General features: G+C 42.0%; 3 protein-coding genes across 3 annotated transcripts in view; 2 read left to right on the top strand and 1 right to left on the bottom strand.

The window, feature by feature from the left end:
- Positions 1 to 3,861, top strand: part of fga (fibrinogen alpha chain) — a 6,725-nt gene extending 2,864 nt beyond the window's left edge. Inside the window, exons 3-8 of the mRNA XM_014024590.1 lie at positions 256 to 439; positions 755 to 900; positions 1,038 to 1,136; positions 1,236 to 1,388; positions 1,798 to 2,404; positions 2,909 to 3,861. Of these exons, the coding sequence (XP_013880044.1) occupies positions 256 to 439; positions 755 to 900; positions 1,038 to 1,136; positions 1,236 to 1,388; positions 1,798 to 2,404; positions 2,909 to 3,612 (1,893 nt within the window). The 3' untranslated portion in view covers positions 3,613 to 3,861. The remainder of the gene's footprint in view (positions 1 to 255; positions 440 to 754; positions 901 to 1,037; positions 1,137 to 1,235; positions 1,389 to 1,797; positions 2,405 to 2,908) is intronic.
- Positions 3,862 to 4,666: 805 nt separating this feature from the next.
- LOC106529237 (fibrinogen alpha chain) lies at positions 4,667 to 5,904 on the top strand (the record flags this gene model as incomplete). The annotated part of the gene is given in 4 exon segments (XM_014024592.1): positions 4,667 to 4,782; positions 4,975 to 5,158; positions 5,232 to 5,377; positions 5,499 to 5,904. Coding segments are annotated over 3 exon segments (654 nt in total). The 3' UTR covers positions 5,871 to 5,904.
- Positions 5,905 to 6,610: 706 nt separating this feature from the next.
- Positions 6,611 to 10,805, bottom strand: fgb (fibrinogen beta chain; the record flags this gene model as incomplete). Its single annotated transcript, XM_014024591.1, is given in 13 exon segments — positions 6,611 to 7,127; positions 7,243 to 7,433; positions 7,541 to 7,635; positions 7,724 to 7,846; positions 7,926 to 8,045; positions 8,197 to 8,311; positions 8,863 to 8,969; positions 9,273 to 9,387; positions 9,512 to 9,580; positions 9,730 to 9,832; positions 10,322 to 10,422; positions 10,497 to 10,523; positions 10,716 to 10,805. Coding segments are annotated over 13 exon segments (1,488 nt in total). The 3' UTR covers positions 6,611 to 6,895.
- Positions 10,806 to 11,042: the final 237 nt, after the last annotated feature.

Genomic DNA, 11,042 nt, shown 5'->3' with positions numbered 1-11,042 from the left:
CAACTGTACATATATACTAATATCCATGCAATTTATTTTTAAAGTGTTTAAAGTAACTTTTCATGTTGAACAAACGTGATATTTTCTGTTAAGTGATGACAAAAGTATTTTTTGGTGCCAACTCACTGAAACATGTATGTTATTTTATTTATACTGACAAATGCTTTAATGTTTTCTACCAACTAAAACCGAGGCAATAAATGAAGACGATAAGTTACAGTAAAAGTTGAAAGGTTTCTCTCTGTGCTCTGGCAGAGCTCTAAATGCCCGTCGGGCTGCAGGATCCAGGGTCTGATGGATAAAAACGACCACGATCTGCTGAAGAAGATCGAGAAGATCCGCAGCCTGCTGGACCAGAACAAGGCCAAGCACCGGTCCACGGACCAGGTGTCCCGACAGACCTACGACTACCTGAGGGAGAAACTCACCCTCGACTCTGGTCAGTCGTTCATTTACTARTTTAAAATCATTAATGATCTCAGCTCACTTTTAGGATCCACTTTGAATGTTTATTATAATTTATGTGTAAAATTCAACCTGAGAGTTTTCCTGGATTTACTCTGAAGCTGTCAGGAACCTAAAACTGTCATTTTATGTTTCCAGCTGTTTGCTAAGAACTCTGTGCCTTTGTGTGTTGTCTAACTTTGGTAAAAAATTAAGTATAAACCTGCAGAGCACTTAAAATCTTGCTATTAGTGCTTTAGCTGTTGGCTTTAAGTGGATTYGTTAGCTCACACGTGTCTTCTTCCACCAGGAAACGACAACACCTACTACGACCTGGCCCAGAATCTGCGTCARAGTATCACAGAAATGAAGATCCGGATCGACAGGCAGATGAAGGTCCTGTTGGCCCTGAAGGATCGGGTCAAAAGCCAGGTCACTGACATGCAGAGGCTGGAGGTACGGAGAGACAGAAGGGACAAAAACAATACAGATTAGCATTAGCRTTGTTTGAATGACACTCAGATGTTCACACATGAACACGTCTTTATTTCTTCCAGCTGTATACTGACTCATTTTGTTTTTTCTCCTGTCAGACTGATATTGACATCAAGATTCGCTCCTGCAAAGGATCCTGCAGCGGTCACATCCAGTACCAGGTGGACAAGGACAGCTACGTGACTCTGGACAAACAGGTGAAACCTCACGACTCAGACAGCAACAATACTACTGCGTCCACGGGAATAACCCAGATTTTTCAAATATAATTCACTAATTTTACTCACTTCCCTCAGGTGCAGCAGCTGGAGACCAGCTCAGCCCAGAACATCGAGACGGTCGGGACTCTGTACGTGATGAAGAGCAGGAAACTGAAGGATGCAGTTGTAGACTCCATTTATAAATCTAAAGATGTGGCGGCTCAGCAGAAGGAGGACCTGTTTCCTCAGGTTAGACACGCAATCAACTTAAACATCAGTGAAGGGAAAATCAGTAAAAATCGAATGAACCCGGTCTTTGAGTTTCCCAAAAGACATAGGATTTGTGATATTTGTGGAAAAATCAACTAGAGTTCCTTAAGAAACTGAATGCAGTTCACCTGTTTCCTCCAACTTACAAACAAAGATCTTGCTCAGCTACTACCACACCAAATTATAACTCAGTATCTGTAAAATGGACTGAGTTGTAACCATTTTTGTCTTTAAATTCAGTTCATCAAGTTAACAWTTATTAAGTTGTAGATAAATATCCAGCGGTTACATTCTGGATGTTTCCCATCTGTCCTGGCAGAGGACACAAATTAAGTTCAAATTACATATTTTGTCCTTTAGTTTGAAGTTTTGTTTCCTCTGTTTGCAGGTGAACACGGTTCAGTTCGTCCTGGAGGAGGAAGGCTCCAGCTCCTCCCCAGCAACCATATCTAAGGTCCCAGGTACTACTTCCCACGTGTCGTCCACACCCCCTCCTCTCTCCCCTTCCTCAGGCTCATCTAAATCCATCACCGAGCTCGGAGGATCTGACAATTTCGGGTTTGGGGGGTTTGATCTGGGCCAGCCCAGCACAAGCCACGTGTCCACTAAATCTGTCTCCTGCACCAAGACCATCAAGAGGAAAGTGGTCCAAACAAAGGACGGTCCAGTGGAAACGGTAGAGGAAGTGTACAGTGGAGGGCCCGAGTGTCAGAGGACGACTGAYCTCTCCAAGGGAGGGATGAGCTCTTTGTTCCCAACACTCACCCATGCATCCTCCTCCCCATCTTCCTCGAGTTTTACCAAAACCCTCAGCTCTGGTGGCACAAAGGGAAGCCTGTTGGGAGACTCTAAAACTGGGTTCATGGACCCCTTTGGCACTGGTCTTGACCTTGGAGGGTTCTTGACCGATGATGCAGAGGACGACGTCCCTGATTTCCACGCACGGAGCGTGAAGAGCACGACTGTTGAGCGGCAGGATGATTATGTAGGAAAAGGTACTAAAACATCAGCTCTGGAGTAAAATCTTCTAACGCAAAAACAGGAGCGACTAGCTAGATAGCGTGTTTTAGCTGAAGTTAGCTCGCTAGCTAGCCCAAAGTACAAAAAGTAGACGTGAAAACAGTATTTTTTATCTTATTGGCCGTATAGTTTGTAGATTTTCATATACAGTTTTGATTGTAGTTTGGTTAACGGCTAACCCATAAAAATCAACAGAAACTAAAGACAAGTGGGCTAATTGACCTGAGGGAGATTATTTACCTTTAAACAAACATAAGAGTGAAACATAGCAAGTTGCTTCRTTACCAGGGATGAGTTGGAACTCCTGTTTGTAACTAAAACAGACTTATCAGATTTATCCTGGCGTTTATTGGGGTATAAATATAAACAGTTAATTTTTTTAGATGTAATTGTTTTATTTTTTTAGTAAATTACGACCAGCTGATCCAGCTCTGGTCCGATCAAGTGGCGGCCCTCAGTGTACCCCTCTCTGTTTGCAGATTGTGTCGACATCTTCCAGAAGCACCGGAGAGGGGAAACAAATGGCCTGTTTAAAATCAAACCTGGCGACTCGGACTCCACAGCCGCAGTGGGGGTGTACTGCCAGCAGGAGGGGCTCATGGGTGGGTGGTTGTTAGTCCAGCAGAGGGACGGCGGTTCAGTCAGCTTCAACCGCACCTGGGCCGAGTACCGCGACGGGTTCGGCTCGGTTAGCGATAAAGGGGAGGGGGAGTTTTGGCTGGGCAACCAAAACCTCCATCTATTGACCAATCAGAGCGAGACCATGCTGAAGGTGGAGCTGGAGGACTGGGAGGGGGGCGTGGCTACTGCTGAATATATGATTAGGGTGGGCACGGAGGAGGAGGGGTACCCGCTGCACGTGTCGGGGTACACCGGAGATGCCGGTGATGCTCTGACGATGCCCGGAAAGACGGCTGACATGTCCCACAACGGCAAAAAGTTCAGCACATTTGACAAGGACAACGACGAGTGGTCGAGGAACTGTGCCRAAGATTTCGGGGGTGGGTGGTGGTATCATAGCTGCCAGTCGGCTAACCTTAACGGGATTTATCACAAAGGTYCATACGACCCAACAACAAGCACGCTCTTTCAAACTGAGAACGGAATTGTGTGGGTGACTTACAAACCGATGACCTACAGCCTGAAAATTGTTCGGATGTTCATCCGGCCCGCTACTTTTTAAATAATTAAACAAAAACTATAAAATCAAAGGTGACCCTTGACTTAGCTGCTTGGAAATCTTTCTGGGATTTCAAAATTATTTCAAACAGTCTTGTGTATTTGTGCTGACTGATATATTTTACCACATTGTGTAAACTCCATCGACCTGTTTGTTGCATTAAAAGTCCAATGTCCTCTCTGTCATGTTCTTTAACTCAGTAAAGATCAACATGAACTCTGGTCAATAAATAAAGATTCTGTCTTCACCTCAGCTGCTGAGAGTTGGGCTCTTTATTTAATGCCACCATGCAAACACCACAATAATTTCTCTTTAAATATTAATAAATACCAACTAAATAGTAACCCAGTTTGTTAGAGGTCATTTTAAATGAAAAAAGTCAGATTTTATGACAAATAAAGAGACTTAAACAAAAACAAGTAGTGGATTTTACACTTAAATATATCAGATTCAACAAATCTGCACCACTTCAGATATGAGATGATTTATTTGAAGAGCTACCAAAAAACTAGAGAAAAAAACAAGCAAAGACTGAAGAATAAAATCGTCTGGCCAAGGGGGGCCAGTGGTAGTGGACCAGTTTTTAAGGGGTGGCCAAAATTGGAGGTTACCCCCTCTGCCCCACTTCCACAATGATGCCCCTGTTTGCCATGTAGAATAAAGATGTTTAAAATATTTCCATAAAATCCATAAAGGGCWTGTTTTTCTTGATGTCTTGCTTTTGTTCTTATATTGCACAACCCTTTTTTAGTTAAAGTATTGCATGAATGTGTGTTAGATTTGTGCACATTAACTAGAAAGTCAAGACAATATAAAATGTTCTATTCCAAACAATGAAGAAAACAAAAATGCATTAAAAAAATTAAAAGCACCTGAGAAGTAAATGTGATGCTTCATTAAAAAAAGCTTTAACAGCGTTATCAACTCTTAACATAAAAAAGAACAAAACMAACATGAGCTTTGACTGGTTTAAAGATCTGTTCCACTCAAACAAACAAAAAATCAGAATGACTTTTTACTTTAGATAAACTGACCTCGGTGTTCCTCTCCTCTTCAGTGTGTTTAAGGGTCAAACAGCAGAAACAAGATGGCCGACAGTCTGCCAGCCACACGTTCAGGAAACAGCAGTGCTCTTTAAAATCAAACGCCCCCTTCTGCTCAGATGATGACTGGGTGAGAAGTGGAAACAACCGACACTGATCAGTGAATTAAGGTCYACATTATGGACTAGTAAATTTTTTGTTTATATTTTTCCTATCTTAGATAAAACACAATAAAAACAATCAATAAAAATAAGACAAAATAAAGGCTCTAGTATAGATCCTTGTGGTACACCACTTTGAGTTACTGAGTTTTGTCCTCCAGGTCTCTAAATGCCCCTCTGGCTGCAGACTGCAGGGTCTGATCTCACAGATGGAGCTTGATGTGGAGAGAAAACTGCAGACAGTCTGTAAAACGGCACAAACAGATGAAGACGCAGCCGAGAAATCCATGTCGGTGATGACCGACGTGTACAACTCTAACCGGAGGGTCATCGTCAACAGATACAGTTACGGCTCGTTTGGATTACTTGGACAAAATAAAGGCCTGCTGATGTAAAACTGACTTGTTTTTGTTACCAGTTTCAGAACTGAAGTTTGTGGAACAAGCAGAAAATCTGACCAGAAACCTCACGTCACTACRGAACCGGTCCTCCTTCCTGGAGCAAAACCTGAAAGATCTGAACGTCCAAGTTAGGAAACAAGTGGAGGAGTTGTACCGAACAGAGGTAAGGCTTGAGTGACTCGTGTTTCTGTGCACTGCTGCTGATAATCCTCAGTGTTTGGGTGTTTATTATGGCCTATTTTACTGAGATGTCCACATCTTGACCCTCGTCCTCATCTYATCAGGTGGACGTTGACATGAAACTGAGAACCTGTGGGGGAACTTGCAGATTGGCGCTGCCGTTCAGCGTCCGTCATCACGACTACGAGACGCTTCAAACAGACCTGAACTTTACAGACAAAACGGTCCGACAGAAAAAGGAAGCTGCAGCTCCTCCTCCAAACGTCCCACACGTGAAGCTGGAGCCCGTTGATGTGGGCCCGGTACCGTCTGCGGGATACAGAACTATTCCAACGGTTCACAGAGAACTGCTGACCCAGTTTGAGGACATCGGACTGAATCAGCTTGTCCTGGAGCTGAACGGGTCTGCAGAAGTCCACACTCTGACCTCTGCAGAGCCTGACCAAAAAACAGAGATGATAAACAAATTACCCTGATTTATTTAGACTGTAATAAACTTTTTATTCAAGGTTTTAAAAATGCTTTCATGTAACCAGGACTAAAACAGATTATCAGTAGAAATTTAAACTGTTAGGGAACCAAAAATTTAGTTTTTAAGGTTCTTATTAAACTAAACTGGATGTATGTATTTTATATTTATGCTCAGACTGAGTCGTCATAGTGCAGTGATGCGTTTTACACCGATTTATGAATATTTGAAAATGTTCTGTAAATATACACACAACTAATCTGGCTTTTTATATARGTTTGGATAGTTTTAATAACTTGTTTCAAAAAACAGCACATAAGGTAATGGGCGGGGCCTGGGGGAGGGGCATCTTTAGTAACCTGAGTTTTACCTCAAAATCTGTAAAAAGGCAAGAAGAAATAAATGTTATCTAATGTAAACTTTCTCTGAATATCATTTATCTCATTAGAGTTAAAACTATTTTATTTGTGCATATTTAACTATTTTTAAAACCTTTTTATATAGTTTTAAATTAACTTTTATTTCAGGGTATAGGTCACAATAATGTAAAGGAATCTTACTATGTTATTTAACTTGTTTTAAATTATGAAGTTTTGTTTGTATATATAATCTGTAATTTTATTTTTATTCGTAAATACATCATATTAGCATCTGTTACATGAAATATGTTTAAGTGTAAACTAAATGGATTTTCTGTTACTAAAAAGACGTTTTATTTAGGAAATACAGATAAAAACGTTCAAACAATGAAGGTTCCTCAATATTTTTATTGAGTAGCAGAGGACAGTTTAAAAACTAAYCCTGACTGAAGTCAAACACAACAACAAGATGAATCACAACATATTTACTCCCAGCTGAACTGAACTTTTATTAAATATATAAAACTGCTTTTAAACTTTTTTGTCCCAAATTTATTGAGTGTAAACGTGTTTGTGTCCATCTACAAACAGAGTGATCTGCCATGCCATTAATCTGAAACTTTTATTTTGACAGCTTCCTGTTTGCGTTGCACGTGCCGACCCCTCCGTACGATTATCTGGAGGCGATGTAAGGTCTGATCTTCATGCTGATGGCCTTCAGAGAGTACCAGCTACCCTTCCAGTTCATCCACACCACGCCGTCGTCCGTGCCGTGTTTCGCCATCTTTCGTGTGTAGCTGCCGCCCATGTAGTACCGCCCGTTTGGGTTGGCTGAGTGGCAGCGGTTGTACCACCAGCCGCCGCCATCCTCCCTGGAGCACTGCTTCGAGGGGTCACCAGGGGTCCTGGAGGACACAAACAAGTGATGAACATAATCTGATGAATGAATCATTGACTAGAACAATGGAGGTGAAACTAGATTGATTGTTTTTGAAGTTTGGTGACGTTTATCAGACGCACCAGTTGTCGTTGTCTCKGTCATACGTGCTGAACATCATGCCGTTGTGTATGGTCATGGTACGATTCACGCCAAAAAGCTCCAGAGCTCCTTCCAGGAAACAGTTGCCAGCATTGCCAGAGTAACCGTCAACGGCCAGCACGTAATTCGCCGTCTCTGACTGGATGGTGAACTGGTTGTACTGGGCGTGCACCTAAACGTGAAGACAGGAATATTTTACCCTTTTATCTTCAGAGRTATTTAATCTTTAAACATCTTGTTTCATTTAAAGAACAATCCAGTCATCAAAAATTTGAATACCTTGGCCCCAGTCCAGTCCTGCATCTCAATGAGAACCTCAGTGGGGCCCATCTTGGTCAGTTGACTGATGCGGTCATTTCCCAGCCAGTACTCACCTGACATGACGAGAGGGAGGATGTTGTTATTGTGTAGACAGTCGTCCATGATTTACAGCTGAAGTGTRAGAGTCGTTGAAGGTCCTACCTGGAGTCTCACAGAAACCCTTTTCAGAAGTGAAGGCGATGTTGCCAAAGCCGCGGCGGTACTCGTCCCAACGCCGGCCGAAGTCCACGCTGCCGTCCAGTCTGYTCTGGATGAGGACCCAGCCTGGAGGCAGGACAGAGACACTCTGTTTGTGGAGACATCCCGGATATAAAACTCATGTAAAACAGGTGGGGTAACGTACCTCCGTTCTTACTGGTCTGATCACAGAAGACTTTGTACGGAGGGCTGAGGGTGTCCGGGTGGATGAGATACATCTGAGAGTCTCGTCCTCCTCGTCGGTAGATGTCCTCACACTCCTTACCTGGAATCACAAAGAAGTCAAATAGATGTATTATTGTCAAACTCTAACTCTAAACTAAATATTGTTGGTCTTCAGAGCTACGCAGCATTTGCTGAATTCAGACAAAGTCCGTCCAAAGCAGTGATTTCAGTGTCTAAAATGATTCACTCACCAGAGACCACGGGGATGGGACACTTGGTGATACATGGGTCCTTGCACTGGTCCTTCTGGGCCTGAATGGCCTTCTCCAGGGCCTGGATCTTCTGCTTGATCTTGTCCAGAACCCCCTGAAACCAAGAGAATCATAMATTACAGTTATGGTGTTTGGTTTATTGACTGGATGCTGAGTCAGCGTTGAGCATTTGTGCTATTTAAAACGTTCAGCTCGTTCAGGCGCCGAGCGCTCGGACTTTTAGTKTTAGTAACTTTGAAAACTTTGCTTTCTTTGAAATCCTCTTCAGTTTCAGATTCTTTTGCTACTTTTAGCATTTTTGCTAATTTTTTACTACTATTACCTAGCCCTTTGTTAGCATTTTGCTACTTTCAGCTACCATTCTGCTACTTTCAGCTTTTAGCTAGCTTTTGATACGTTTAGCTTAAAGTTAGGTTTTTGTTACTTTTTTCTTCTAGCTAACTTTCGGGTACTTTTAATTAACCATGCGGTACTTCAGCTTCTATCTATATTTTGTTTGTTAGCTAGCCTTTAGCTTCTTTACGTTTATATWATTTTTCTTCATTTAGCTTTAATAATTCAGTTTCTTCAGCATTAATGTTTTATTTTACAGGAAACCTAGCTCGCTGTGCAGCCACGACGCTTTRGTTTGGGCTGATGTTTTACCTGCAGCACTCTGATGTTTGAGGGGAAGACGGTGTCCACCGTCTCCTTTATGTAGGCGTGTTGCTCCTCCACCTGATCCGTGTACTGACCCATGACCCTGTTGTTGTCTGCAGGAATCAGCACATGGAACAAATCAATAATATTTATGGAACATTAAGACTTACTGTTCATGTAACGTGAATTTAATTTGATTTAATTTGACCTGTATCAACTCTCAAGGTGTTTGTTACGTTGGATGAACTGTTTTAAAGTTTAAATTAACATAAAACAGCTGTTTTAATGTGTAAAAGGTGACAAATATTATTTATTTTAAATGAATAAATGTCTCTTTGATTAAAATAAGTATTTTAATGTCTGTAACAGCTGCAGTTTTCATATTAARGTTTGAAAGGTGATCCTGTTGGTCTCACCGGTGAAGACCCTCTGTCTCTCCCTCAGAGAGTTGGACATGCCGTGGACGTAGTTGTAGATGTTGTTGGAGGAGCTGGACAGTTCCTCGATGGCAGGCTTCAGCTGATGAACGGCCTGCCATTAAAACATTTAGAAATAAAAACCATTTTAAAGATTGTGGCTTGAATCAGTTCCCAGTAACTGCTGGTTTGGATTTRTTCTCCTTTGCTTTGGTCGTCGTTAGAAATCAGAACCGTACCGACTTCACGTTCCTCTCTTGTTTCAGCAGCATGTTCTTCAGCTCACAGCCGGTGGGACACAGGACCCCCTGAAGGACAAAACGTCTCGGAGTTAACAGTCTTTTATTTGTCTTTATTTACATGTAGTTCTGAACGTGTTGAGCCCAGTTTGAAAAAGAAAAAAAGTGATTCTAAGAATGTTTTTTGAGTTTTCAGACTTGKGGGGGTGTTTTCGTACCATGGCCTCTGAAGCGTGAGTGCATCCTCCGGCCTCGGGTTGCTCTATTTTCTCCTGCKGCTGGGGGCCTCCGAGCGGCGCTGCAGTGGGTCGGCCGCGGTACCTGAACACAACCAACAGTAAGCTGAGCTGCATGTGGGAATTTACAGGAATTATTGTGTTATTGTCAGGAAAATGCTCCAAAGCCACACAGAAAATCACATTTAGTGTGTTTTTGTTTGGGTAAAATTGAAGTTTGATGATGATGATGTGCTTTATTTGCAGACTCACGGTCCAAAATACATAAAACRACCTATCACTAAACAACCCTTCATAATTTGAATATTTCAGAACAGGTTTATGTTTCTTTTTATAGAATAACTGTTCCATTAAACACTGTTTTAATTTATTTAAATAACTTATCATCCTGTGATTCTCAGATACAGAAAATTTAATCATATTTCAAATTTAAAGCAGAATTCCAGCAGGATGTTTCAACCTCTGATTRTTGTCATTTGAACAGAACTGTAACGTGTTTCTGCTCGTTCAGACTGAAAGTTTATAACAGTATTTAATGTATTATTGTGTAACTCTCTGCAGGTGTGGGTGTCACCTGCTGCCTCCGCTGATTGGAGGAGGGCTGTTCTTGTTGGCCGTGTACGTTTCTCTGGCTCCTGTTATCGGACGGTGACCTCGGGCGTCTACAGTCGCCGCCTTTAAACACAAATATAAAGTTAGTAAAAACCAATCAAACGCAACACAAAGTTAAACTTGTTTGTTCTTCTTACCGTTCCGTTTGATAAAGCTTTGACATCCTGTAGATATAAAATAATTGTTATAAAATATCCTTTTTGTTGTTTTTATTGTTTTTAACTGAATGTTTTGGTTTCTGACTGATCCTGTTTGTGTTTATTCTTTAACATATTTTTAATTAAATTATGTTAAAAATTAAAATATCAGCTGTTTTAACCTAAATTAAATTCATGATTTCACTGATAAATGCTCACCGTATCATAGTCGTCATACTCCAGGACGTCCTGAGTCCAGGAGACAGAGACACACAGGGACAGCAGCAGCAGCAGCAGCTTCATCATCATCATGGACACTTTGCTCTTCTTCCTCAGTCTGCCTCCTCACCAGGTTTTATCCTGCTGCGTTGTGTCCCACAGCTCCTCCTCTGCTTGTATCGATCAGCTGCAGTTGATCAGTAACTTCTCCCAACCTGAGACAGACTGTCCTCAGGCAGGGGCCAGGAGGACAGGAGGACAGGAGGACAGGAGGACAGGAGGGCAGGAGGACAGGAGGACAGGAGGACAGGAGGGCAGGAGGACAGG

Source organism: Austrofundulus limnaeus, unplaced genomic scaffold, assembly GCF_001266775.1.
Source record: "Austrofundulus limnaeus strain Quisiro unplaced genomic scaffold, Austrofundulus_limnaeus-1.0 Scaffold429, whole genome shotgun sequence".
Taxonomy (NCBI): Eukaryota; Metazoa; Chordata; class Actinopteri; order Cyprinodontiformes; family Rivulidae; genus Austrofundulus; species Austrofundulus limnaeus.
The sequence above is the reverse complement of the archived record's forward strand: the minus strand, read 5'-3'. Positions and strand labels throughout refer to the sequence as shown.